This window comes from Rhipicephalus sanguineus, chromosome 2 (genome assembly GCF_013339695.2).
Source record: "Rhipicephalus sanguineus isolate Rsan-2018 chromosome 2, BIME_Rsan_1.4, whole genome shotgun sequence".
Lineage (NCBI taxonomy): Eukaryota > Metazoa > Arthropoda > Arachnida > Ixodida > Ixodidae > Rhipicephalus > Rhipicephalus sanguineus.
In genome coordinates, this window is record NC_051177.1 from 46621296 (window position 1) to 46649057 (window position 27762).

General features: G+C 48.0%; 1 protein-coding gene across 1 annotated transcript; it reads left to right on the forward strand.

The window, feature by feature from the left end:
* On the forward strand, positions 1–27529 carry LOC119381565 (uncharacterized). The gene is made up of 4 exons (XM_037649339.2): positions 1–218; positions 13610–13803; positions 14576–14871; positions 16618–27529. The coding sequence occupies exons 1-4, from the start codon at positions 1–3 to the stop codon at positions 16840–16842; spliced, it is 933 nt and encodes a 310-aa protein (XP_037505267.2). The 3' UTR covers positions 16843–27529.
* The last annotated feature ends 233 nt before the right edge of the window (positions 27530–27762 follow it).

The following is a 27762-nucleotide window of genomic DNA, read 5'->3' on the forward strand; positions in this document are numbered from 1 at the left end:
ATGTTCCTCCTCTCTCTACGCGCAGCCGCCCTGCAGCGGACAACGAGTGCTGTGCGGCCGGAGGAGTCGGAGGAGGAGGAGCCGTGGGCCCCCGTGAGCGCCGTGCTGGTGCGCTGGAGTCCGCCCGCCGTGCTCGTGCGCTGGCGCTACAGATACCCCGCTGCTGACGAGGAGGACGCGTTACACTTTCGCGTCTTCTATCAGGACGTACACGACAAGTGAGTGAATACGTGCACCACGAGTGCCGTTGTGTTTCCTACAAAAATCCGTAGAGAGAGTTTCGGTGCTGCTATCTTTTGAGCTATGCTATCGGAACAACGGCTAGTGCGTGGATTCACCTATAGGTCGGAAAACTCAGGGGCGATTTAGCGGTGAATGCAAGATAAATGCATTAGCACTACGTTCAACCACCCATGATTACTGAAGTAACACTAGATGACATTATCTAAGAGCAGTCAACATTTAGTCATCACGAGCCAAGAGTGGCCAGTACAAGCCAACAGTTAGCCGACATTATACATTATACAAGTGTTTGCGAGCTGCTGCAGTGCAAGCTGGTATTCTGCGAGTAAATACCGTAGGCTCCACACAGGAGGCTTCAGAAATATTCGCACATATTAAACGGCTATATATATATATATATATATATATATATATATATATATATATATATATATATATATATATATATATTATATATATATATATATATATATATATGTATTGTTTTTTTGTTATTTCGTTTTCGTTATCACGAGCAGTGCTTATATGTAGATATTGTTACTCTGTCATTGTGCCGCGTTTATATTTGCATGTACACGCCTCTTCTGCATAATTATGCGTTTGATCCTTCAATCTTGCTCTTTGACTGTCTTGTACAGCGACCAACAAAACTCCGCTGCCTTTTTATTTAATTTTTTGAAGAATCGTCCAATACGCGCCAACTGCTGGTCTCTCTGGAGTATTCTACGAGCACCATCTTTTAGAACCTAGTGGTTAAATAAATTTGACACTAGAAATCATATCGAGTCAGTTTCTTCAAAGTCCAACCACCCTAATTTGGCCATTACAAGGCTCAAAGTTCGAAGTACAACCACCCCAACTAGGTCATTAAAAGAGAGTAAGAAATATATATGCATATAGTTTCTACAGACCATAGTTACAGAATCGACTGCAAAGGTCACGGTTCTATTTCTTGTTAATTTTCTTTTCTGTCACACGAAGAGGAGTAGCCGGCGTTTAATAAAGCACGCCAACTTCTCCCATTACCTATATCATTAAAGAATGGTTTCCACGAGACAGGACAGCCATGGCTGGGGTCTTAAACTTTGTTAAAAGCAGCCCCGAATGAATTAAGGCAAAGCTAAAGCAAACTTTTCATGCGGCTAATGTTTTCAACTACGCAGCAGCTCCTATATATCGCCAGCCAATTTGTCTGCATCGCTGGCATGGCGTCAGCCGTCGCGTGTAGGCACGATTTAACTTGATCCACTGACATAAAACAAGTCCCCTTGAAACTCGAACCCTATTTACACGGCCGGACACGGCTTATCGGAGACTGTTCGAGAGCCTGTATACACACGTCTACAAATTACCGATTCCCACAGGGCATATTTGGAAGGGCACGGCTCCCCCGCAGAGACTTGTTAGGACGCCAAGTGACTCGACCATAAAATACAACTAGCGAAGCGTTCAGACTGAGTGGCAGAGTGCCAAGAGAAAGTTCGACTTCCCAGTTAAGTTACTGGAGACTTAAGTACAGCGAGGAAAGAGGATCTTCCTAAATTTCCTTGCACCGAGAATTAATGAAGCGCTGTGTGGGATGGTCGCGAATGAGCTGACGCATTACTCACAATTTTTTCCTTCCCGCTGCCTCGAGCGTTGTCTGCAGAGAATCACAGTAAATTGCTGCCTGTTCGATTAGAAGCTTTTCGGAGAGAAGACGGGGGAGGACGCCGTCAGAAGCCAAGCCCCAATAGTCTACGAAGAGCTTTGCAACACGATTCGAACGAGTAAAAAAGCAGCCAAAAAAAAAGAAATCATGTCCCTAATGGCGACTTTCTTGTCACTTAGATCACGCCCTAGATGTGTTCTTGAACAGCACAAACACCCGACACTGCTCTTATCTTTGTATTACTTAAGGCCAGAACAATGTCCTTCTTTTTCTCTTTTTCTTTTGATAACACCGCCAACAGCACTTTGGGCAGAGTAAATTTACAAAACCAGGGCAATATATCAATCAGCTCAAGGCCAAGCCATGGGACCGTTCATCCGCTGCCATTGTACTGCGGGAGCTACTTTTCTTTCTTTAATGCAGAACAGGGGCTTATCCAGAGTGAAGTGTGAGGTGGATGGGGGTTGGCCTGGAGTAATTTTTGTGGGGGTGTTGGAATCCTCCCGGGGGTGTTATTTTTTTGTTTGTTTGTTTGGCGGGGGGGTGCATAAATCCCCGTTGCAGAAAAATAGGGCGTTGGGATTTACTGTTCCAGCATCGCTTGACCGCACTTAACCTTCTGCTTTTCATCATTTCATCAACTTCAGCGCTTGAAATTTACGCACACATTTGGTACAAGACGCAGCGGGATAATTCGCAAAGCGCCATGTCGAAACGAATCTCGTGGAACTAAGCACGCTGTCGGCATTCATTCAAAGTTACGGGAGAAGACGTAAAGATTTGTTCCTGTTATGGAGAAAAGGTATTTTGAGCTCAACGGCGCCAAGCTACGCAGCACGCCGTACATTTCGTAGAGAACAATGGAAAGTTAAAAAAAAAAGAGCATCGAAAGGTATTAAAGTTATATTCTTGTCCTCAAAAATACGAAGGAAAAAAAAAGCTGTCAATTACAATGCTTTATCGCTCGATCATTGAAACAAGAGAAAGCGGCTAGCTGTGACAATAGTGGTGTCAACTTGTCCTGGTCAGTTTCGCATTGCCTTTTACCACGGCTTAGGAGACAGTTGAAGACAACGTAAGGTGACCAGCTACGCTTAGACGGTTACGTCAGTTTCGATAAATAATACATGAAGGAGCCGTGCCGACCAGATATACGGTCTGTCGGGACGGAGCACGCTGTCACTATGCGCTTGTCAAGCGCTCACGGCATGCGCCTCGCGTTCTCTTGGTTCAGTCGGATCGCACCCACGTCTGAACAGTGTTGTCTTGCCTAATACCGAGTGACGGGGAGGAAACCTTGATAACTTGTTTCCTACGCACGAGTTGTTGGTTATGCATGCTTACGGCCTGAGATAATCAGGTGAATACGCTACATACGAAGGTAGATGTGTTTTCGGCAGTCGACAGAACACTTCTTGGTGTTCTTTCGGCGACGTGGCCATGGCCATCACAATACAGAGTACAGCATAAAAGCACGGGACTGCTCAACGGTTTCGCGGTGTTTATACGTTATACATAAAACCTACGGCGAGAACGACATGCTAATGCGTGAGTGAAGAATGGCAACGCCTCCTTTATACAGGAGGCGCTGAGAATGGAAATAAACGCACTCATCTTAAGGAATGTAGAAAAAAACAAAACATGGTTGATCCCTCCGTCATAGGAATCGGAATAACACGAAAGTAAAGCGTGCCCTTACAGAAGCAACTGAATATTTACTGTACATTGATATAACAGAGATTGCACAATGTATATTGATGTTGTTGTGCAACGGTGCAGCTATAGCACCGTTTAACGTGGATGTGCCCACTTTGATGATTGGTGGTATATCTCCATCCCGACTATTAACGTACCTGCTAAATGATTAAACAAACCCTTGTGGTAGCTGTAGTAGTTAACGGTGAAAGCGTAATTAGAGAACGAGGTGTGATAGCCAGAAGAGCGTCGCATATTGGACGCAGAACTTGGTCGCCATCACGCGGCATGTTAGAATGTGATTGAACACCGCGGCCGGACTAGAGGGAAGCGCAAAGCGCGTCGTGCCGCCCCGGTAGCCCGGTCACGTTTTTTCTAGGGGCGAGCGCGTGAGGTGTTAAAGCCAGGTGAGCCAGGTGAGGCAGGCGCGCGTCGCAGAGCTATGAGCGAGGCCGACGCTTTTACGACGCTTGGCTGAGGTCGCCACCTCGCGGTGTGTTAAGGCATTGACAAAATTGAACTTCTATTGGAAACGCGCCGAATGGGAGGGACGTGCAACGCGTTGCAGGTGCTAATCGCGGAGGCCACAGTAATGACAAATTACTTTACCACTCCCAGAGGGCAACACCACGCCGCCGACCGGGAGAGTGGTAGATATAATAGGCGCGTTTGTAACGCCTCTAGCGTCTGTGACCGTGGCGCAGCGGATAGCGTGCCCGGCATCTGTTGTTGCGGACCGAGCGGTTGTGGGTTCGATGCCCTATGACGGAACTTTTTTCTTTGCCATCTGATCGTGTATATTTTTTCTACGTCATTTCCGTGACGGAAATACGTCACTGAAGTCTTGGTGGACCCCGGCATAAAACACTTTCGTGTTAATAAAACACGATGGTGCCTCACCAGGGCTCACAGTTTCTGAAGAATAACGCGAGAAGTCCGGAACTATTCTTTTATGGTTAATGTGAGAGCCCTACCCCCCCCCCCCTCTTCATTGTTCTTTTTTTTTTAGATTTCAAAACGAACGTTGCTCTGAGCAGCGCCTCTCTGAGAGAAAGAGGAGTACGACGTATAGTCTGGCGTATACCTCAAAATCCGAACACGCCTTGCTTTACTCCGCCTCGCGTTTTTTTTTCTTCTAACCATTGTTGCTTATAAGTAACCAACTGTTATTTATTCATTTAACTAAAGGGGGGGGGGGTAGTTCGATATGATTCTGTTCGTCCGAGATAAACGAAACGATGTAACGTTTGACGCAGCGTGAATGGTACATCAGAAACCAAGCACGCCAAGGACAACTGAAGAGAGCGAACAACCCATCATAAGAGAAGTCGAGAGTCGTATGTGGGCTTAACAAGCAATCGAGCAAGTTCTTTCAGGGCACGTTTCGCAATACGGACGGAGATGGCAGCAGAGATCGAACCATTGGTTTGCGCGCGATGGTGCAATCTTCAGTAGGTGCTGCTTATTGCTCGCCAGCAGTAAAGCTTTCTTCTTCGAATCTAGACAAACTGCAGATTATACGGAACATTAACTGGTGTGAGCATAGGCGTGCGCACATGGGGGGGGGGGGGGGGCAGGGGGGGCGGCCGCCCCCCCGAATCACCTAAGAGGGGGGCGCAAAATCTGCCCCGTACATTGACCCTTCTAGCCACCTAAGAGGGGGGGGGGGCGCAAAATCTGCCCCATTCATTGACTTAGTAGGGTGGGGGGCACAGCGGCGGATCTTTGTCCCCCTCCCCCCTAATGGTGGACTCTGCGCACGCCTATAGGTGTGAGACACGCTGAATGAGGAAGAACCGTAAACAAGATCCGAATACCACGTTATTAAGTTATTGTTGCCGCCTCATTAGCTCGCTCAGATACCAACAAATGCAATTGGCCACACTGTATATAGTGAATAGAAAAGCGTACATAAAGAATGAAAAGCGTACATAAAGAACTAAAGGAGACAATGTCTTTGCTGTCGTCGTTGCCTCTGCTGTCATTTCTCTCATTGTTCTTGTTGCTGATGTCGTTGTTGCTTCTGTCATAGTTGTCATAGGCGTGCATAGGGTCATCTCCCCCCCCCCCACCTTCTCAACCCCTTCCCAGCGAGACCCTTTCAACCAGAACGCAGTGGAAAGACGAGGTGAATGGGGAGGGGGAGTCCCTGCATCCCTTGTGCGCATTCCTACGATTGTTGTCATAATTCTTGCTTTGTTGTCGTCACTGTTGTTGTTGTTGTTGTTGTTGTTGTTGTTGTTGTTGTTGTTGTTGTTGTTGTTGTTGTTGTTGTTGTGTTGTTGTTGAAATCGATAAGCAGCAGCCCACACAGCGTCCCGAATCGGAGGCCCGCTTTACTGACTACCGCTCGGCTGAGAATTTCCTTTCTTTTCATTATCATTATTAATTCTGCTCCGCGATTAGGGCTTTCGCATTGCCGTTCTCCAGTCTGTTCCTTTGATGCCGCGCGCGGTTCGTTTCTGTACCGCGTTTCTTGTGCTCTCAGCCGAAGTAGTGTTTTTCTGGGGATGCGGCGGCAGGCAATAAAGCGCCTCGTATAAAAGATTCAAGGGACGCCGTATAGGCTTTCCCGTTTTAGGCCGGAGCCAATTAGGACGCTCGCATCCAGTGGACGTAGGTGAGAACAACCGCGCCAGGGGGATCACGTCTCCTGGGCGGCCGCCTACGCCGCCACCATCACAAAGGCTGCGACGCTTTTTCATGGCAGGCGGGGCAGCGCTTTCTGCTGCCATGTCACGTTCGTCAGGCGTAGCGAGAGGTCCTGCGCAGTCCCGGTGGCGTTCAGGATTGTCGGCAATGCAGCGTTCAGCACAGGCGCGAGCAAAAACGTCGCGTGATGCGGAACGTTGTTTACGGCGTATCACGTAGTTTGACAGCGCTAAAACAATGTCTGTTGTGAGTCCTATGTTTCTATCGCTGTGCGTAAACTCATTTTGACTACGGTCTCCGAGATATTGAGCGCGCACCATCCGCCGTACGATATCGGAGGCGAAATTTATGAAAAGGTTCTCTTCCCTATATTGCACTCAGTGTGAATGAAGGAGTGTAATCAGAGTGAAGAAATCCGAGTGAGAAAGAGTAAAAAAAATTCGATTTACCCGAACTGTTTCGCGATATGCATGCAAACGCGATCGCGTCGGTGTGAGTCATCCCGACCTCTGATTCAACGCGCTCGCTTCAACTTCGTGTAAAATAACGTGTAGGCTCTCATTCTTCTTATTCGACGTTTCTCCCTCTCTCTTACTGCAGGGTAACAAACCGAGTTAAGCTTCCCGTTTATTCCTCTATATTGCTGTCTATCTCTCTTAACCCTACTGAGGTGATATGGACTGTGTGGAGAAGAGGCATGCAGGCGACGCTGCAGGTCCAAGGTGCACGGACGCGATAGGTCGCGTGCGCGCACACTGAGATTTGGCATAGCGTGTTCGCGTATTGGCCTCTGCTTCAACGAGTAACTACCCCGCGTTGCCTTTAGGAGGCTCTAAACATTCGGAGCATGACACGTGACCCTATCATGTCTGTCACGCCATGTCCTCGAACTGAAAACAAGTCTTGCGCAGAAGGTTAGAAAAAGCGTACGTGCCCATTCTCTTTCATTACTGCTGACGTTTCAGAACGCCTTTCAGTGAAATTGAAATCTAACTTTGCGATTCTAAAACCGACGTTTTCGTAACGCAAAAGAAGAAGAAGAAGAAACTGCTCAGGAGTGAACGCTGGCATGCACCGTTCCTTTTAAATATCTTGCGGACTGAGGCAAAACTAGTTTTCTTTGGAAAAGCAGTGGGAGGCCACGCTACTCAGCTCGGATCCAGATGTGCAAGTCTGGGTCACGCAGCGGGCAGAGGCGGTCGCTAGGATCCAAGTACTTCTGGCCGCCTGACCAGAAGTGGACATCCCGCCAATGACATTCCATTTTAGCATTTCAGCATACTCCAATAATAACTGTTGGGGTTTTAAGTCCGAAAATGACGATATGATTATGAGGGACGCCGTATTGGAGGGCTCCGGAAATTTCGACCACCTAGGATTCGTGCACCCAAATCTAAGTACATTTCGCCTCCATCAATGCGGCCGTGATTCGATCCCGCGACCTTCGGGTCAGCAGTCGAGCACATTTCAGCTCACACTCACTTACCCAAGCGTCGTTTGTGTGCCTGGTATCTCTCCCAAGGTTACGCACTTGAGTATTCGCAACAATTCTCGGGTTTTCTATTAGATACTTCCAAGACGTGTCAAGTACACCTGGAAAGCCTTAACGGAATGCACGACCGGATGATGAGATTAAACCTCTGTCCTTTAGCACAGAAACCCAGCACATGGGCCATGATACTGATACTTTCTATGCTCTGTATACTTGCGGTAATCGTACTTAGTTTACAACGGGCCGCTCCTTCAGCTTACGCTGTGACTGTGCTGCGTGTCCCGCGAGAGCCTGGTTTTTACTTATTTATTTCGTAATGCGGTACTCAGAATGTGGGTGAAATACGCTCATAATGCTATCGCATTAAAAGAGAAGCTGTCTTTCTTTTCCCTTGACTGACGCTATTGCGCGAAGCAACGAAGGGACTGGTGAGAGCACGCAACTACAGGACACCGAGTGTTTTCATTCTATTTCCAGTCCGGTTTCTCCGTTGCCTTACGCAATACGCTTTATATGGTTAGCCCACAGCAGAACTTTCCCGTTTCCAATGGCTGAACAAAGGAAATCGGAGAAAAGAAATCGCGCGTTTGCGCGGCTAAGCCAACAATTTCATCGTGGTACACGCGACTCTAAACTAAACCAGTGGTGCGTGACCATCCCCTTCGATGCATTTCTCATTCGTGCGGACACGCACGCCAGCTACACCGCGTGCGGAGCATGGGTTATCGACCACGCAGGGATCCGCACTCGTTTCGTGCTAGAATGCGCACAACGTCGTTGTCGTGGTCGCCGAGTACTGGCACGGCCATTTATCTCGAGGTGACGTAAAGGGCCGTCCGGTTGGATGGGCCCTTTGCTCCTCGCTTCTATCTCTTCGAAACTTCGGGGTCAAAACATCTTCGGCATGCAAGAAGAGGTCGTTCGGGTCTTTCGCCATATCGAACAAAGGCAACCTCCATGCAAAAGAGAGGCAGTCATATAAAAGAAAGGTAGGAATTAAGGGAGGTTAACCATATAACAAATATCACAAATAAATATCGCGTTCGCCTATCCCGTACACTGGGGTGTTGGCGGGAGGGGGGAATTAAAAAAGTCACAGTTTCGTCGCAACGGCGAAGCAATGAATGCGATAGCAACAAAGTGGAATGTAACGCAAAGAACGGAAATCAGCTCGAAATTGCCAGCGTCGCTCGAGCCCAAAGGACGCACGAAAAGAACGCACACAGGACGAGCGCGAACTATTATGCGTCACAGCTCGATACTTGAAGCGCACTGCTGAAACAAAGCAGGACGCACGAAATGAACGAACAGGTACACACAGGAAGAGCGCGAACTAAATGCCGCAGTTGTTACTTATTGCTGTTTGAACAGCGCGCTCCTTTCGCAAACGCGGCCGCTGCAGCGAGCGAAGTGACCTTCGTACGCTCTGTGACTTCAGCGCGGACATCGCGGGGAAAGCACAAGACATACAACCCCCCGCTCCACCCCCCGCCCACCCCCCTTCTTTCCTTGAGATAAGGGCACGAAGGCGACCGCGCCCTGTAGTGCAAAGAGCATCGGCGTTCGCAGGCTTACGGCGCCCGACGAGTACGCAAGGCTGCGTATGACGTTGAGGCGCATATAACCCGCCCCTAAGTATAATCCGCACCCCAAGTACAACTACGAACCGCGTAATAATAATAATAATAATAATAATAATAATAATAATAATAATAATAATAATAATAATAATAATAATAATAATAATAATAATAATAATAATAAACTACAAAAAAGAAACGCATGCTGTCGTCAAGCCAGCTTCCTTGCATTATCATAAGCAGTGCCGTGAAGCCAATTTGCGCACCGAAATTCGCTTGAAAATGCGGTATTCTTTAAGAGTCTACAAATAAAGTTGCGTTCTCTCGCTTTAAGACGTTAATATTGAATTATATGATATATCGAACTAATTACTGTTTTTGTCCACGATTTCGATATATGCGGGCGCGGCTGTACTACGTCTGTTCACACCGGTTTGTTCGTAAAAACTGCAACAATGCTTTCGTAGCCCTCTGACAGCACGTCATATAAGTTCAGCATTAAAAGACGTCTTCTAACAACGTTCCGTCGTTAATACGTTCAAGCGCGATCGCGAGAGTTCGTCTCCGAACGCGGTGTCGAGGAGGACAGTCTCACAAAATACGTTCAATCGTCTCCTACCGAGCGCAGTGATTTGAGGCAGCGTTAACGTCTATTACGGAATATCTCACTGCTACGGCCCCGCTTTTTCACCGCACCTGTTTCCTGACGTGACAGTTACCGCCGTGCTGTCAAAGCTTTCGTTAATGCGTTTTTTTTTTTTGCCAGTTAAGTGCACTCTATTCTCGTTTTTGGCTTTTGCCTACCAGTCTTTGCAGCTATGCGACTGCTGTAGGCGATAATGGAACCTCAGTACACCGGCGTGATGACATTAAGCAAAAATACGGCAGCACGTCAAGTTCTTTCTTCAATAGTCTCCTATTAGAGTGCTTGTTTTTTCCTATGGACTAGCAGAATTAAGGAAACGAATTCGGACGCCTAACAGATATATTAGTCCTTGGGACACTGCTGTGCTACAGAGTAGGTTGATTCCGACAAGTGCGCGCTGCACCACGGCCGCTAAATAAAGCGGCCGGGGCCGCACGAACGCTCACCCTAATGGGGAAAAGCAGCCTACCCGAGAGCGTGCTAAGTGATGGCGCTCAAGTGCTGCACCCTGCTCAAAGATCGATCAGTTGTGCTTCTATTCGGCGGCCGAAACTGCCCAAACAATGTTCCTTTGTTATTGCTTTTCTTTTTGAAAAGAAAAACAAAAGAAGAGCGATTCTGAACATCTCTCGAAAAGTGTGTGTGCTTTCAAGAGTCCGCTTTAGCACTGGCTGTGTCGTTCGGTCCTGTTTATGTGGTCAACTGATACACATAGTACACGAGGGCCCCCAGCATGCCACCACAGTGTTCTACGGAGCAGAGCTGATGTGTAGCGGGGTCGAGGATGAGAGAAAGGAAGTGTACGAAGGTAAACTAGATTTGCGTCCGGTTTACTACTCTACACAGGGGGACGTGCCTTTAAGTGCGATTGGCTCCCCGTCACAATTAAAATCGGTCACTGAGGCCAGTCAGCTTCTAAAGCAGCGGTGAAGCTTTCCGCCTCTCAAACTGGGCACGTGTGCGCTTCCATTCAGAGGCCGTGCATCGGGAGATGAAAAAAAAAAAAAGAAATGGGGGACGCTTGAGCTTTTGAGCTTCGCCTTCAAGAGAAGAACGCGATAGCGTAATCAGGCCCCGTGCGCATCGCCTTCTTCCTTCTGTTCTCGGTGCATGTCTCAACCATGTCGTATAGGAAACGAACGACTGTGCGCGTAACATTGGCCGTTTCAAACTATCCTAGAATGTCTACAGCAAGTACAGTTGTTAAGTGACCGCTACGCGATAGTTCTACCTTCTGCGAATCAGCGAAGCGCCCCCTACACGGCCGTGAGGTGCCACTCGCACCCTCGCAGTTGCACACTTTGTAATGGGTCGGCAGCTTTAAACCACCCACTCGTTGCAGAATTCACAAGTTTTGACGGCTGGCGCGATCCTACGCCTAGGTCTGCCACGCACCGCTACATGACATTCATATAGTGTTTCTTTCCGAAGCAGTTTCAAGCAATAGCGAAGCTCTGTGGTAGAACACCTGGTTGCCACGAAGACTGCCTGGGTTCGATTCTCACTCGAACATAAGTTTTTAGGGGCGAAGCTCCTTATAGCGGCACCCGTTCGTCCCGTCGTAGTGTGTAACCAGTCTTAAAAACGGAGGGGGCGTGCACACATGAAGGCTCCCTAAAGACAATGCGCTGCGACAGTACGTGATATGTATCGCCCTCTCCTCTCCTACGCCCCCCCCCCTCCCTATCTTGCCTCGCGGCGTAGCGGCGCCGACGCAGGCAGCGTCGCGAGACAGCGTCGCGGCAGCGTCTTGATTGAAAAAACCGACCGCCCGCGCTGCACAACCGTTCACTGACCACCCCGTATATATAGGCACTGGATTTTGACTTCCAAGGTAGTGCGTGTGTGCGATTTCTCCTGTGCGTGATTAAACAATGAAAATTCACAGCGTACATGTAAAATTAAAGTGAGCTGCAAGTCTTCATAACTCTCATCGAACCTTTAGTATAAACGCGCCCGATCTCACGTCGGTGATGATGTACTGGGCAGAATTCACGGAAGATTCACGGTTTACCGATGAACCTCCGCAGCTTCGCCCACTCATCATCATTCACTCCGTGGATATGCTGTGATTTTTTTTTATTTTCATGTTTGTCGATTTTTTGGTCACAGACAAGATGATTTTTCGCTCACAATCAACGACGCCGACATCGGAATTTCTGCGAAACGAGCTCTAACGCTATCGCGTTAAAGTCACACGGTCTCTTGTGCATTTGCCTAAGACGAGCCGAAGGCGAAGGCCATTTTCTTTTCTTAACACGAAAGTGTTTTACGCCGGGGTCCACCAAGACATCACTGGCGTATTTCCGTCACGGCAATACGTCAGTAAAATCCAGATTAGAAAGAAAAGCAGAAGAAAAGATTTCGGTAAATTTGATGTCTTCGGAATCGAACCCACGACCTCTCGATCCGCGACGACAGGAGCCGGGCGCTTTACCCACTGCGCCACTGACGCTCGTGCATGAGCCTCTACAAACGCGCTTCATATCTTTCACATCTTCACCCTTTCACGGTGGCCTTGTTGGCGTGGTACGGTGTCGCCGTCTGGGAGAGGCGAAGTCAAGTACTGCATCATGACCCTAACAAGCGCCGACAAGACGCGCTTCGGTAGTCACAGCGCAGCGGAGGCTGGCTCCCCGATTTCTACTCTATTTCGATTCAATAGTTTGTGTGAGTGCTTTGTTGTAGTGAGAGACGCGAGCGGGCAGCGGGACGCCTTCGCGCGTTCACGGCTCAAGCTACGGGTTCTGGCTCTTCCCGTTCCTGAAGCGCCGTGTGGTAGTGTATATGCATGAGCAGAAGTGTAGGTTACTATGTTACTGGATAGCACAACTTGCCGTTTCTTTCCTCGAATGACGACGCTTTACATCGAATACTAGTATTTATTATATGCTTGTTGATGCCATCTTAGTGCGGGATCAACCGTACGCTGTGTCCGGGCTTATGTTCTTATGTTAAATACTTCAGCTATCCCGAAGGTTTAATCTTGATCATTGACGTTAGTCGTCGGGATGGAAAAGCTCGACTAGGCGTCACCGTAGGTGCGTCTACATGAAACGGCGCTATAGCCGCCAAACACAAGCAGGCATTGTGCAAGCTCTCATTCATCAATGTACAATGAACGTTGAACTACTTTTGTAAAGACACGTTTCACTTTCGTGTTATACCGATTCCTCTGACGGAGGGAATAACCATGTCTTTCTTTTCTTCTCACAAATATATTGAACCCTCCTCTTTCCTCGAAAATTTTCTGCACCCAACGTGGTTTTGCACTGCCTCCGGGATCGGAGACATTGGAAGCTTTGTGCACCTCATGTTTTGCAGTGCCTCCGGGATTAGCCCACCTTTGACCAAGCGACGATGTCATGCGATGATGTCACAAATTTTGGCAGCCTGTGACGTTATGATGACGTAATATGGCGACGTCGTCACATGATGCCGACGGTCAGTTTTCGCGTTTGATAAGGCATCTAAAGTTTTCGCCTTAAGCGGGAATGAAAAGCAGGATTTTATGTCCTGAGAGGACTCCATCCAATTGATTATTAAAGTTGCACCGAACCCTGGCACCGCGGCAGTCTATAGCTGCATGAACGCTATGCTCGAAGAATGGTACTGTATATAACTTTCATCTCTTTTTTTTTCTCATGCAGGTTATCGGGCCGCGTGGCGGTAGCCTCTGGCGAGCAGCGCAGCGTGCTGCTCGAGCGACTGCAACCGGAGGCGGAGTACGTGGTGCGCGTGTTCGCCCGAGCCTCGCCTAGCCTCGCCACGCGAGCCAACCGAACCACAGACGCGCCCGTCGGCCTGGTGCGCTTCGTGGCGCCCGGAACTGCGGCCACAGCCAGTGCGTATATACCAACGCGCGACTACGCCACTGCTGCCCAGATCAGAAAAAAGCTAATCGGTGACTATATAGCGTAGCAATGTGTAGCGACGAATTCGCCACTGTTGCCCAACTCAGAGGACTTGAACAAATGAGCCGGCTACTTAATTTGAATTAACTTCCGTGAATTCATGGCGTCTCTAGGGAACTACGTTTCCGCGCGCTTGCTCCCAGAGGCCAAATACGTTGTACTCTTTTTACTTTTGTGTTGGTGCTTGAACTGAAATCTTATGATGATGCACTCGACCCGCCACGGTGGTCTGGTGGTTAAGGTGCTCGACTGCTGACCCGAAGGTCGCGGGATCGAATCCCGGTCGCAGCGGCCGCATTTTTCGGTGGAGGCGAAAATGCCAGAGGCCCGTGTACTTAGATTTAGGTGCACGTTATAGAATCCGAGGTGATCGAAATTTCCGGAGCCCTCCACTACGGCGTCCCTCATAATCATATCGTGGTTTTGGGACGTAAAACCCGGTAATTGTTATTATAGTGATTCATTCACCGCTAGCCCTACCTCAGGTAACCCGGTCGAGCACAATGTCGCCATAAGGAGAGGAACGTTGGTGTTAGCTATGCGCAGATACGGTGTTCCAGAAATATACTGGCAATTGTTCAGCCCGAGCATCTCATTTTCAATTGAGGGAATAAATATGCTATAGATGGGAAGTGAGCATTGTTTCGCTTATCGCTAACACTGCCAAGGAGGCTAAACAGGACTACTCTCGCGCTTGCGCAGGCGCAGCAGCAACCAATGGCAGCAGCTCCAGCAGCAGTAGCAGCAACAACAGCAGTAGCAGCGGCGCGGCGGCGACGGCGATGGCGGGTGGCGGCGGAGGCTCCCGTGGTGGCGTGGTGTCATCTCGGAACGTGGTTGTTCGCGACGAGGAGATCGTAATTGTGGTGCTCGTGCTGAGCGTGTGGCTGGCCGTCATCCTGCTATTCTTCAACAAGTGGGGAAAGATCCGCATGTTGGAGCCATACCAGCCGCAGTACCACGAACAGTTGGAGCCCCCTTCGCCACCGGTGCTGCAGGTATTATTACACATACACGCCGATGGCAGATCGCTTCACCCTCGCGCCTAACAGTGCCTGTCTATACTTAGTGTGCGGACGACTTGCCTGGGAGCAACAGTCACCATTCGGCGACGCTGCGAAGAGCTTGTTGGGCTTTTGAGAGTGACGAGTATCATGCCGATAGCATGATACTCATCATGCACGCCTGTGGTCATTCCACAAAAGTTTGCGGTGAATATAAACAGCGAAACGACAGGAACATTGAATCCACTAGAAGCAGTCAAATGGAAAAACGTATACTGTATGTTCACTCAAAAAATCCATCGTTACCAGCTCCACTCGTCTGAGGCGAATGCTGGCAGATTTTCAAAGGCGCATGAAGGAACAATGGCATGACGTGAAAAAAATTCGGCAGATCCCATGCATTGTGGGAATCTGCTTCTTGCGAAGCAGTCAGTGAGTACGTGCCTATGCTGCATTTTCTTTCTTTTTTTTCTTTTGAGACAAGCGTTACGAGGTACAACGACGTGCTTTCGTAAATGGAGTAGTTACTGTTGTGTGCACATCGTGGGCTTACCAGGCAAGGTCGAGTACACCGGCCTTTGAAGGGCAATTTATGGTCTGACGCAGCGTCAGTACTCCCGTCAGTTTTATCGAAACGAAGTGCACGCTACGGTGCGATGATGCGAATATCATTCGTTTGCGTATCCCTCCGTGGTCGAACAACACTTGTATACATATCACTTGCTGAGTCATAGAAGTGCATACATAATGTTTATTAGACTGTTATAAATGCGGAGCCGACACTGAAGCCACAATTGACGTTAACCCGACATGACGCCTGTATCATAGGAGTACATATGCAACGTTTATTGCGTTGTTATAAATTTAGATAGCTTGCACTGCAACCAGAATTGACGTTGCAGCGACTTGACGCCTGTATATGATCTTTTACAAAGCAGTTTCAAGACCTGGCGTGGCTTTGTGATAGAATGCATGACTGCTACGCAGAGTGCCTGGGTTGAATTGTTGCTGGGATCCTGATCTTTACTATTCGCATTCGTCGGACCAACGCCTGGATTTGCTTAACGCTCTCGCGTTTAAATGACCAATGTCTTTTGTCGCCGTTCCTGGGTAGATATAAACTGTGAATCGCATCAATCGATCTATCGATGGACGGACGGATGGATGGCGGACGGACGGAAACGCTCAAACCCCAGGTGGTCGAAATTTCCGGAGCCCTCCACTACGGCGTCTCTCATAATCATATCGTGGTTTTGGGACGTTAAACCCCAGATATTATTATGGAAACGCTCAAAGGGCCTTTGCTTCGCTAAGAAATGCTTGGCATTAAAAAAGAAAAAGAAATTGTTTTCTAATGCTCTTGATCAACACTCTGCATCAAAAGCACCCGATATTGACTGGGCCAGTGCGCATGTGCTATCCTGAAAAAAAAAGTGTAACTTCGCGACCTCATCTCGAGTAATTACTAATCCAAACTACTCATACAACGCTGAACCGCAATGACGGCAGCCTTCCTATCGTTTATGTACGCTGTTTGAGCCATCTGTTTGCACGTAAATAATCAGCACCCTTTTCTGCCATTGCTTTAAACAATGGCCTCCGTACTGGAGCAGAGACGTCCATTTTAAAATTCTTCTTTTTGTCTGTGGTCGGTGTCTTTCTTTACCTTTGACCATACTATGCCTGATACTTCGACAGTGTTGTCCGCACCCGTTTAGAGCACCTGCCCTCCGTGCGCAGGTGAAGACCGCGGTGCTGGAGCGCGAGCTGCGCCGCCTGTCTTCCAACGCGAACGGCAGTGGGGCGGCCGCGCTGCACCGGCTCCATCGTCTGCGCCACAACTCGGTGTTCGTGGGCAGCCAAATCCTGGTGCCGCTCTCCCGGCGCGTCAAGAGCGCCGAGGACATCAAATCCATGGTGCTGCAGATCGAGCACCAGCCCAGCACGCAGTCCACCGCACTATGAGGCTCCGCGGGCCTACGCGACTGCCGTAGGCCGTCACACTGCTGCTACGACTCCGCCGCCACGCTCCGCGGAGGACAATTCAATCGCTGCTGAGAGGAACCACTTCAAGGGCATGATGCCCGGTCGTTGTTTTGGTGATGCGTGGCATTTTGTGCTCACCGAGAGTGAAGGCAATTGCCTGCTGCGGAGGATCAATGCCGCGTTTCGAGTACGCTTGTTCTTCGCTGAGAGTATACTATAGAGGAAGATCTGCTGTAAGATGGCTACAATTGGTAGATGAGTATGTTTCTCATCGTGCGCGGATTGGTAGACCTGTGCGTTTCACATCGTGCAAGTAAGCCGCGTTTTAGAGTGCAGTGGAGTGGCGTACTAATGATGCTTGTTGGTGAGCTAGTTGGTTTTGATGCGTATTGAAACGAAAAACAGCGCAAGAAGACAAGACGGATGGCGACACACACACACGTTGTGGGTCAGCGCTCGTGTGTGTCCCCCTCCGTCCCCGCCTTCTCGCGCTGTTTTTCGTTTCACCAAGGTGGACTGGTCTTTCTGTATACCGTTTTATGGCATTTGCGAAAGCGACCACGATATCTCGAATACCCACTCTGATTAGCGAGTGAACAGCAGTCGCGTTGTGCCAGCTGGAAGGTCAGTGGCCAAAGCAACACTCTCATGCGAGTAACAGCGCGCCATTCGTGCTGCTTCAGAAGAAGGCTGTAGCCTATCAACCAAATGAGGTGTTGATTCGCCGTGATTATATTAGGGGGCCAGTTTTAAGTATATCAGCACTGCAAGATTTGTAGACGGATTGTACGTACAGGTGTAGGATGGCGTATAAACAACATATATATGCAACAGGATGCGGAATTAAGAAGACTATATCATATAAAAGATCGTTCGCGAACGCTTACTTCGCAGTGTTCTCGATGCATGTATACACCGGTTCCGAAAAACCACTGCTTTACTTGCTTATGGAGTGATAAGCTGGGTGACACATCAGTGGTCAGTTATGTAATGACTTGCCTTCACGTTAACCTAAGGCACTATGCTTATCCGTACGGTGTTTTGGGAGGATGCGGACGCGTGTAGCACGTTTTGATGACTGAATCAAAGCATTCAAACGAGAAGAAGCCTCACGCAATTGTGTGCTAAACACGCCCTGGGGCCACTTATAGCTAGACCATCCTAACTCGCGCGCTTTGCGATGCACGCTGCTCAGAATAGCTCGACACATGTATTTTCGAGGCGGATAATAAGCTTTGATTCTTGCGACAGAACCTTCTACGTAATAACTTTTAATTGCTGCAAAATTATCGCGCAGCGTAGTACGAATCTCTCCTTTGTTTCTTTTTCTTTTTTTACTCACCGTGTTCTTCCAATGCCGAAGATCTGGCGATGATGAAAATTAGGCAGCAGACTACGGACGGTGTTTTATCAAAGTGGTATAGTTACAACGTGTCACAACTTTCAGGAGGAACATAGTTTAGGCCCGGACTAATTCACCCACTTGTAATTTTACGCGACCTACGCGCCGACATCGCTGTGAGTAAAGAGATAAACATATTCGACCGAAATCTGGCTGGCTGAATTAAGACAGATCTCAATGAGACAGGACGAATATCATCGGCGGTGGAGACTATACCAAGGTTTGTGGGTGGGAGTTCGGATCAAACTGAATTGCTTGTCACAGACGTACAACCGAGGAGATAACATCACGCAGAGAGTCGTCCTTGCAGATTGTTGCTTTTGCTGTAGAAAGATATCGGGTGGTTGAAATGGAAGTTCTTAAGTTAAATGCGCAAGTTAAAGGTTGCTTCATCATACTCCCTCTTTGACCTTTCTTTTTTAAAAGGAGTTCACTGAGAAAGCGCGGCGTTTTCCTGAAGTGTTCACTTGAAGCTGCGAGGTTCCGATCTTGAACTTCATCGTGTCTGCTTATTTGTTTTTGTTTTTTGTTCTTTTTCTTGCTTTTTTTGAACGCTAAAATACAGTTAATACGTTATTCTTTAAGCTTTCCGTTCTTTCTTTGCGCCCCACGTCTTCAGCTTAGACGCAGTGCGCAACCACAGCATTGGAGATATCTTAAAAGACCATCCTTCCAGTTAGATAAGGTGCCAATGTCCTGTTCGCGCGAAAGCAACGTGAAAACACACACTCCCAGTTTGCACCGCGAAATTCTGGTGCTGTGCTTGGGCGTTGGCCAAACTACCTCGAAATGCAATTGCTTTGTTTCTGCGTTGCTATCCCAGTTTTCATTGCTTCTATGCCAAGACGAAAGAATAATGTTTTATTACAATAGGCGATGCATTAGCTCTCGATGCCGTTATTTCCCTGAACATGTTTTTTTTTTTGTCACAGACCGAAACAGAGTTTACGAGTAAAAATTACGGGCACAGCACTGCGTGTGCGAGCGAGTGCGACTATACAGTTCAAGCGTATTAGCGCAAGCACTCGCACTGTGTACTTGAAGTCGCGAATAGCGAACGGAAAGCGCACCTGAACCAACAAAAACAGTTCTCAGTCCTGCGCCGCCCCTAACAACGGAAGATGCAAGCAGAAACAAAACAGAGGATTTTATTCAGTGCCGTTAGAGTTACTGCATATGTGCCAGCATATAAAGTAACTCTAGGTGTCGTGTAGCAGCAGTACCATTGTGATCAAACGGAGATCAAAACAAAATGTCGCTAACGTCGACGTTTCGAGAACATGTGCGTCTTCGTCATTTCTCGTTACCTAAACGACACTTCCTGCAAAAACAATGTGCTTCTACGTGACAACAAGTGGAGCGGTCGCTGAAAAACCAGTGTGGCACAAATCCAACATCGCCTGGGAACTAATGGCTACATTACGTGCAGACATCAACCGTTGCGGGGATGAAACTCATTGCACCAACTCTTTAACAGGTTCGGCAGGTGAAGGAAAATCGAACGGATTTACAGCACAGAGGAAATGAGCGGAAGTGACATCGACATCGGGAAAGGACTGATCGCCTTCAAAAGCTCGTTCTCATGACCTGTTGCTATAGCGACCGAGGGCGCGCCGACATGGCGCGCGCTAGGCGATATAGGTTAACACAAAATGGCCTTTTCACGCTGCTGAGTGATGGATTGCGCGGGGGCCGTGTTAGGGCGGACAAAAGCGGAGGCGAATAGCGAGATCATTAGGCGAGTCCCGGTTCGAACAGAAGCTAAGAAAGACAAACGGTCTGCGGGGAAAGGGTGAAGGAGTGTGTTCTTCAATCTGAACCACGGGCCCAGCATTAATGACTCCCAGATGTACACCAGCCCTTGTGCCACAGTCGGAGCGGAGGCGTGTGACTCTGCGCTCGCTCTCGACTTTCTCTCCATCGTTTGCAAGTATGCTTAACATTGAAGCGCGCAGCGTATCCGCAGCGACAGCCCGGTCGGCGCTGTGAATAATTAATTCGAACATTCGCATTCCACTCATTAGTTTCTCGCTCACTAGAACAATAGCAACGTATATAAAAGGCGATATCGCTGGAAACGTTATCGCATTACGCGGCTGAACAGAAAACGAGTCTGCATGGTGTGCAAATCATGAGCTCGCATCGATTGCCGTTGAAACGGTAGCGCGTCCAGGTGCAATTTTAATCCACTCGCGGAATCGTTCGGTCTTACTTGCTCCGCGCGGTTGCAGCAGCGACGCTGTTTGCTCCGCTTCGCCGGCCTTCCCGACGGTTGCGCACACACCAGCCCGAACCGCCCACCAACTCTGACCGCGGCACGTTTAATGCCTCCATTTTGCGAAGTGCCCGAGCGCGGGACTAAATTATGAAATCTAGACGTTATTTCTAATAGTTGCTCTTATAAAGACAAAATGGTGTTCTCGGCTTCCCTAGCGCCGTGAAATCGTTATTTTATCGGCAGAGATATCTTGTGAGACTGAGTCTCGGCTGACTCGATTCCTGACGGGACGAAAACGTAACAGCGACAAAGCGGTATCGTAATAAAATAATTGTTAGGGTTTTACGTCCCAAAACCACGATATGATCATGAGGGAACGCAGTAGTGGAGGGTTCCGGCAATATCGACCACCTGAGGTTCTTTAACGTGTCCCTAAATCTATAAGCACACGGGCCTCCAGCATTCCGCCTCCATCGAAATGCGCTCGCCGCGGCCGGGATTCGATCCCGCAGCCTTCGCGTCGGCAGTTAGGTACCGTAACCACTAGACCACCGTGGTGTGTAAAGTGTTATCGCAGCGGGAGACGGGATCATGTCTGGCTCAGCCACCGGTCCCAGTCCTCCCTTTGATAACAGGTTATTGCAAGTTGCGACAAAGACTCCTAGAGTAAACGACAGTCGGTGAACATAGGTGGCATATTTTGCCGGCCTACAGAACATGGGCCGAATTCACAATGTTTTTCTTTCGTAAGTGGTCTATTGGTCATCGTTAATGTCCAACATCGTGATTGGCTGAAAGCGTTTCTTACGAAACATTTCGGCATAAGTGTACATGTAGTCTCTGTAAGTGCGGTCGCAGGTATACCCCATCTCTTCAGCTTGCACGTCAACTTGCGTCGTGCGCATCCACCGCCAAACACCGAGTCAAAGCACGTTACGAGCAGGAGCTTTTATTTACTCAAACAGCGTGGCAAAACACTGGGTTATCTGTAGCTTTATCGGAATACTGATAAACCGCTATTGGGATAACAAAGTTTAGCGCTTGCGCAAGCGATGCGAAAAGAAAACATCGCGGTGGTGTATACATTGTATATAAAGTAAACAAGGACACCAGCGTGCCGAACAGCTTATACAGCTACGATGGACTCTGTATACGCTTGTTTTTCCTGCCTTTATCAGCGAACAAAACTTGCGACATTGCATATCTTCCTCCGTACCCGAGAATTCCAGTCCTCTTTCTGAAAGTGCGGTAGTTTGGTCAAGACATGTGGACTTCAGATGCTTCACTCATTCGAAAAAAAAATGCAGGCAACTTCAAATGAGGGCCTTCGCTACGTCCGCTTTCTTTTTTGTTCAATGGACTGATCGTTAATAAATAATTAATTATCTCACTAATTCATTTCGGCCTTGGAGTTGCAGAAAAAAATGTACAATACAAAGAAATCAATACAATAAAACCTTGGAAAGCCACAAAGCTCGCGACAACGGTGCGACGTCATGGGACGTCATAAATTTGAAAGTAAAGCTTGCGTCTTTATTTTCTACTTTCCACATTTGAAGGCACACTGCGAACGCCGCACAAAGAAATGCGGAAGTTGTGGAAGAACATATTCTACAAGTTTAGCAGAGCGTAGCATTTCGATGCACTTAGTGTTCCGTAAGCTAAACCATAAAGAACAAATCGAGAAGGAAGTGAGTGGTCCGTGTTTTTCTCGTCACCTAAGCGCGATTCCGTGCGCGAACCCTCTGCTTTGACGTGCCAACTGGTGAAGACAGAGCCAGAGCCGTTCCACGCACTCTAAAAGCCTTCCTAATGGTCTTACTTAACACGTGGGTGCGATGTCTAATGACCGCTGCAACACCCGGCTTATGAAAAGAAACCAAAGACACGACTAATGTCTCGCGGGACCTTGAATCCCACTTGCGGCAACAAACATCGTCCCTTGCTAATAGTTATAACAATAGTAATTGTTGGTGTTTTACGCCCCAAAACCACGATTATGAGGGACGCCGTAGTGGAGGGCTCCGGAAATTTCGACCATCTGGTGTTCTTTAACGTGCACCTAAATCTAAGTACACGGGCCTCTGTGTAGTATGTCGCCTCCATCGAAATGCGGCCGCCGCGGCCGGGATTCAATCCCGCGACCTTCGGGTCAGCAGTCGAGCGCCATAACCACTAGACCACCGTGACGGCTTGCTAATAGCTATACATGCGATCATTGTTGGTTATGTCGTCTTTCCATAACTTTTCCGCGCTCATTCACTTAAAAGCTCACGTTCAGAAGTTACTTGCTAGTCGGACGCCGTCGTGAAGGAAACGCCAATTTACGGATAGTCTTCCGAAATATGTGCGGTATTAACGGATACATCTCGTCGGTCACAGTAATAGCTTGACTATAGACTTTTTCTTTTCTTTTCCTTTCTTCTTTTTTTTTTTTTTTTGTTCAGGCAACCTGTCGGAAGTCCCTCGACGTCTCAGTAGAAAGCCTGTACAATGTCATTTATGGACAAGTTGCGTGTGACCCATTTCATTACACAGTTTTGTATACCAATGTCTTGATTTTCTCTTTCCCTCTCACCAATCACGCCGGGCCGTGCTACCTTATGAGTTGCGGAATGAAGAGTCTTTCATGTCCTCAAAACCCACTACTACGGGGTGAGGTTTTCGAACCGATGAAGATGGTCAACCCAATACTGTCGAGTCCACGTGTCAGCTCCATAAATACGCACCATCCTGCCTCCTGTTATGCAGAACCAACCCTATAGCCCTCGTGCAAGTTAGAAAATACATATATAATGAAATGCGCGGAACCAGCGTATAAACCGCTCGACCTGTAAAATATTAGTGAGCTCGCGCTCACGGCTCTTCCATATACGTGAGGCAAGCAATGCGTCTCTTTCAACTGGTGCTAAAGCGAACACTGCGTACATTACCTACTTTTCACGGACGGGTATCAAATAGAACGTTCTTACGCTCATGTCACTACAGCACTTTATTCTTGCGTCATTCGTATAGAAGGCTTGCAGCTGATATACACTAGCATGTTCGCTTTCTTTTACAACAAATCGTTTGACTAAGCGTGCTGCTTGTTATCGAGAAACGGGTTATTTTTATGATCAAACGGGTACACGTAAAATCGGAAATTTCAATTTGTGAGCACAATTCAGCTGCGCCATTTAAACGTACGTCCGGATTTGCCACAGCAACGGTAAACGCCACATGTGAAGCGAGCCCTAAACGTTCGCCCCAATACGTGGTTCATATCGTGGCGTGATTGTTCTCAGCGCTCAGCCATAGCAAGGCCGGGCACTGGTCTCTTCGAGCGCAGACCGGATACGGGACCATTAAAAGCTCGTCATTCTCGCGCTCTCCTGTGCCCAACAGGAGTAGCACGAAGATCAGAAAGAACCGCTGAGACAAGCCTTTCCCAATTTCACGAGTACATATATTAGTAGGCGATATAGAACGTCACGCCCATCGTCACAACGTATGCCGCGTGTCAGTTTAGCAGGCGCCAAATCCTCTTTTCAGCGAAGGTATTCTCGACAGGACATCGAAATTAGCGTGCACTTTGAAAAGTTGAAAGTTCTGACCAGTGACGAGACAGTTCGGGAATTTCGTTTACCACTTCGTTTTTTTTTTTTTTTTCGTTTTTTTTTTAATGTCCTTGCACGCCCTGGTGCAGTGAACTCACTCGCGCAGCGAACATGCTCGGTTGCGATCATTATCGTAGTCCCCCTTTCGTTAAGATCCCCCAGCCATCTTTTCCCGCTTTCTGTCGTTCCAACAAATATGGAACACGCTGTCATTCCTGTGCTAAAGGGGTTCGCCAGCACTTCATATTCACGCTAACAATATAACGTCGTTTATAAAGTCACGCAGGGGGACCAGATGAACAAGGCTCAGAGAAAAACTTGACAGTCGTGCAGCGCAGCCCCGCGAGGGCTGTCACACGCCACGAGATAGCGAACAGGACTGAAGGCCAGTATGGCTTAGGCAAGGGGGCATGAACGTGGCATGCCGTGCGCACTACTCTGTGGAAAACTGCAAGGACAGGCAGAACGAAAATCAGCTACTCTATCGTTTGGCAATAGCGCTCCTTGCTCCTGAATGAGGTTATCAGTATAAAGGATTGGCTCCTTCACGAGAGCTGCCGAACGGAGCCAGTCAACGTTGAGAAATTTGGTCCCGATCGCGCTTAATCGCGCTCACCAATGCACAGTGTGACACCTGTATGAGACATGATTCGCACAGCCATCAAACGTTCCATCAGGTCGCCGTCACGACACCAGCTTCCATCATGAGACAGCGTTTTCCTCCTAAGTAATGACACGTCGACGGCGTTAGCCGATGCTATAGCAATGCCATGTGCGTCGCATTTTAGAAGGAAAAGCGGTGATAAGACGCTGTGTATCGTGACGGACAGCGATGCCATGACGGCGATGTGACCGACGGCTGTTTGAGCCCGTTTGAACCTGACCATGCTCAAGAAGCTGTCGACCTGAAGAAGATGTCGCGGTATGCACTTGACGGCGTATATTTTGATGTAATCAATAGTTCTTTTTGTCGGAGGGCTGCGCGGTGAGGCAATAGCGTGCGAGCAGAAAATCACACTCGCTAAGTTAAAAAATAAAAAATAAAAAAGGTAAACGTTTCGATGTGTCGGGCTCAGCACGACGTTGACACGCCATGTCTCTTTCTTTAAGTTGGTCGGCAATAATATTACACTCAACATAATTCTGCTTTTTTTTCATACAGTTTTCAGTAGTATACTCTTCATTAAATCCCTGTGTCTTTGTGGCTTAAAAAATGAAAGAAAGAGGGCTTTTTTTTTTTTTGTCTGAGTTGTCGAACGTTGCTAGATCGAAAGGCCGATCGATAGACCGAGCGAGACCTGAGAACGGGCACATGGTGTCTGGAAAGTATCTTGCGCAGATTACAGTGACCGACGTCGCTTTTTGGTACATTGTACAGACACGGGTAAATCTAAAGGGACCAGGGCAACCCGATGCTTCCTGTACGACAGTCTGTCGCAAATGCTTGTTTTTGCACAGGCAGATGACATATTGACCACAACAAGATCCTGCAATCTAACTTCGGCTTGCGACAGGGCGCGAAATGGCAACGGTCAACCGCGGTTGCACCGAAGCTTGTGCTCGCAATCAGCGTGTCTTTCAAAGCGTCTCCTTAAAAAAAAAAAAAAGATGTTCCAACTGTCCATACAGAGCCTGTAAATATTTTACTATCTTGTCAGCAAAGCTACGAGAACACAAGCTTGGAGTACTTAGTGATTAATGGCAAAACGAGCACAGAGCGAAAGACCGTGATAAAGATCAAATACAGTATATATACACATACGGCACTACGTTGCAACAATAAATTGTTGGAATTCAGTGTAGTGTGCGTCTTTCTTTGTTCTACAAGCGGAGCTGTTAAATGCCGAGGTAATTCTCTAGGGATCGTCGTCCGCACTTTCTAGTCCAGCTGCGAACGCGAAGCCTGACGAGAGGGAGAGCATGGGTAGAGCCATGTGGGTGAGCGGGAAGCCTAGTTAGCGAGTTGAGCCAACGCTGGTTGAGCCTGGTAGAGAAAGGGTAGCGACGAGAAGAGGGTGAAGCCGGGTAGAGAGGAGGAGAGCAAAGGCGAGGCTATGGCGGAACCGAAGCAGGTGGTGTGGAAACGAGAGAGCAGGGGCGCGATTGGCTATGCCGGTAAAAGAAGCAAACCAATGGTAGCGCGCGCTCGAACACTGGTGGTGCTGGTGAGAGAGGAGGAGGGGCGCGCAGAACATTAGCGAAAGCGGAGAACAGGCGCGCTAATGCCACCAGCTCTGCTGTTTAATCAGCCATCGAGACGTTAAGTCAGTTGAAGCTGTACATTTTTTTTTGTGTGTATCCGCGATGTGCTCCTTTTGCCAAAGCCGATAAAGAATGTGGACGCACGGTCAGTAGATTTCGACTGTGCTGTTTGAGTCGTGAGTTGTATATAGGCATTCCCATCCTGTTTCGAAAGTCTATGAACAACAAGAGAGCGAAGAAAATTCGCACAGTTTTTGTCAGCAGATAGCATAATTAATGCGAACAAGATGGTGATCAAGTCTGAGAGATGGAAAATCAGTTTAAGTCTATAGACAGCGTATCAGTCGTCTAAGTTCATATTTAGGTCTTGCGTAATGAGAAGGTCGTGCAAATTCATTTGCTGCGCTATTTACGCACTCTCGTGCGATGTGTCTGTCAACGTACAGAACTTAAGTTCTTTGCACCAACACGTGAGCGCGCCATTGTTAACATTTGTCGGCTCTGAACACGGTACCTTCTGTACTCTGGCTTTGTACCATTATGAGCTGATGTAGTCGTGATATGTTGAAGAGAGTATAGGCATATATATGGCAGTTTTCGAAACTGCTCACAGAAGGAAAGGACGAATTATTCTTAATGCCTTCGGCGTTTGTAAAACGGCGTTTTATTTCCCTATCGCTTCGTGGACGTTTGCTCACCACCTAAACCTGGGACTCGCATGAGTGGTCATTGTGCCAGATATCATACCAAATAACGTAATCGAAGACAAGCACGCTAGCTGACGTGTTGCTTCACAGCGTGTTCATCGTAACGCTACAAGGGTTGAAAAGCGTGCGCAGAAAAAGAAACTCCGCTTGTTTCTTTCTCTATCTCTTACTGTGTGGCTAAGCGTTGATTGCATTATGCATCCTGAGACCAGCCGAAATCTACGTTCATCTAGATAGTAAACTGTTTCACATGACATCGCTGAATAATTTCGTTTCACAATGCACTCCGGCTTGCCAGGAATATAAGAAACAACACAAGCAAGCCGTGCTAAGCTGCTTAAGGAGCACGTCATCTACTTTCTCCTCCCTCGATTTCATTTCGTCAAGAAGGTTAACTATTGTTTTTTTTTATGATATGAAGCTGTTTAACAAGAATTTAACCAAAGCTAGCGCTGTTGCACATGGATGTGTCATATATCAGCGCTAGCCACATTGCCGGTCGACAATGAGCATCTAACCGACAGATTTAACTGAAACTGTGCCCAGATCCGCGTAACTTCTCTTGCGTATACGAGCGCCTCCGCAAGTGCGTCGTAGTAATAAAATTATTAATGACAACAACAGTACTAAAGTGATTAGCCTTCGTGCCTTGACGTTGCACGATGGTCTACACCTTCTAATCGAGAGCTCAAAGTTATACGGTTTTTTCTTTTTTTTTTTTTTCACTTCACTCGTATACATAGAAATATCGTCGCCCCCATACGGAATCGTGAT

Coding starts and splice junctions, on each gene's coding strand:
- LOC119381565 (XM_037649339.2), top strand. CDS start 1: ATGTTCCTCCTCTCTCTACGCGCAGCCGCCCTGCAGCGGACAACGAGT. Junction 219..13,609: donor TATCAGGACGTACACGACAA/GTGAGTGAATAC, acceptor TTTCTCATGCAG/GTTATCGGGCCGCGTGGCGG. Junction 14,872..16,617: donor CTTCGCCACCGGTGCTGCAG/GTATTATTACAC, acceptor CTCCGTGCGCAG/GTGAAGACCGCGGTGCTGGA.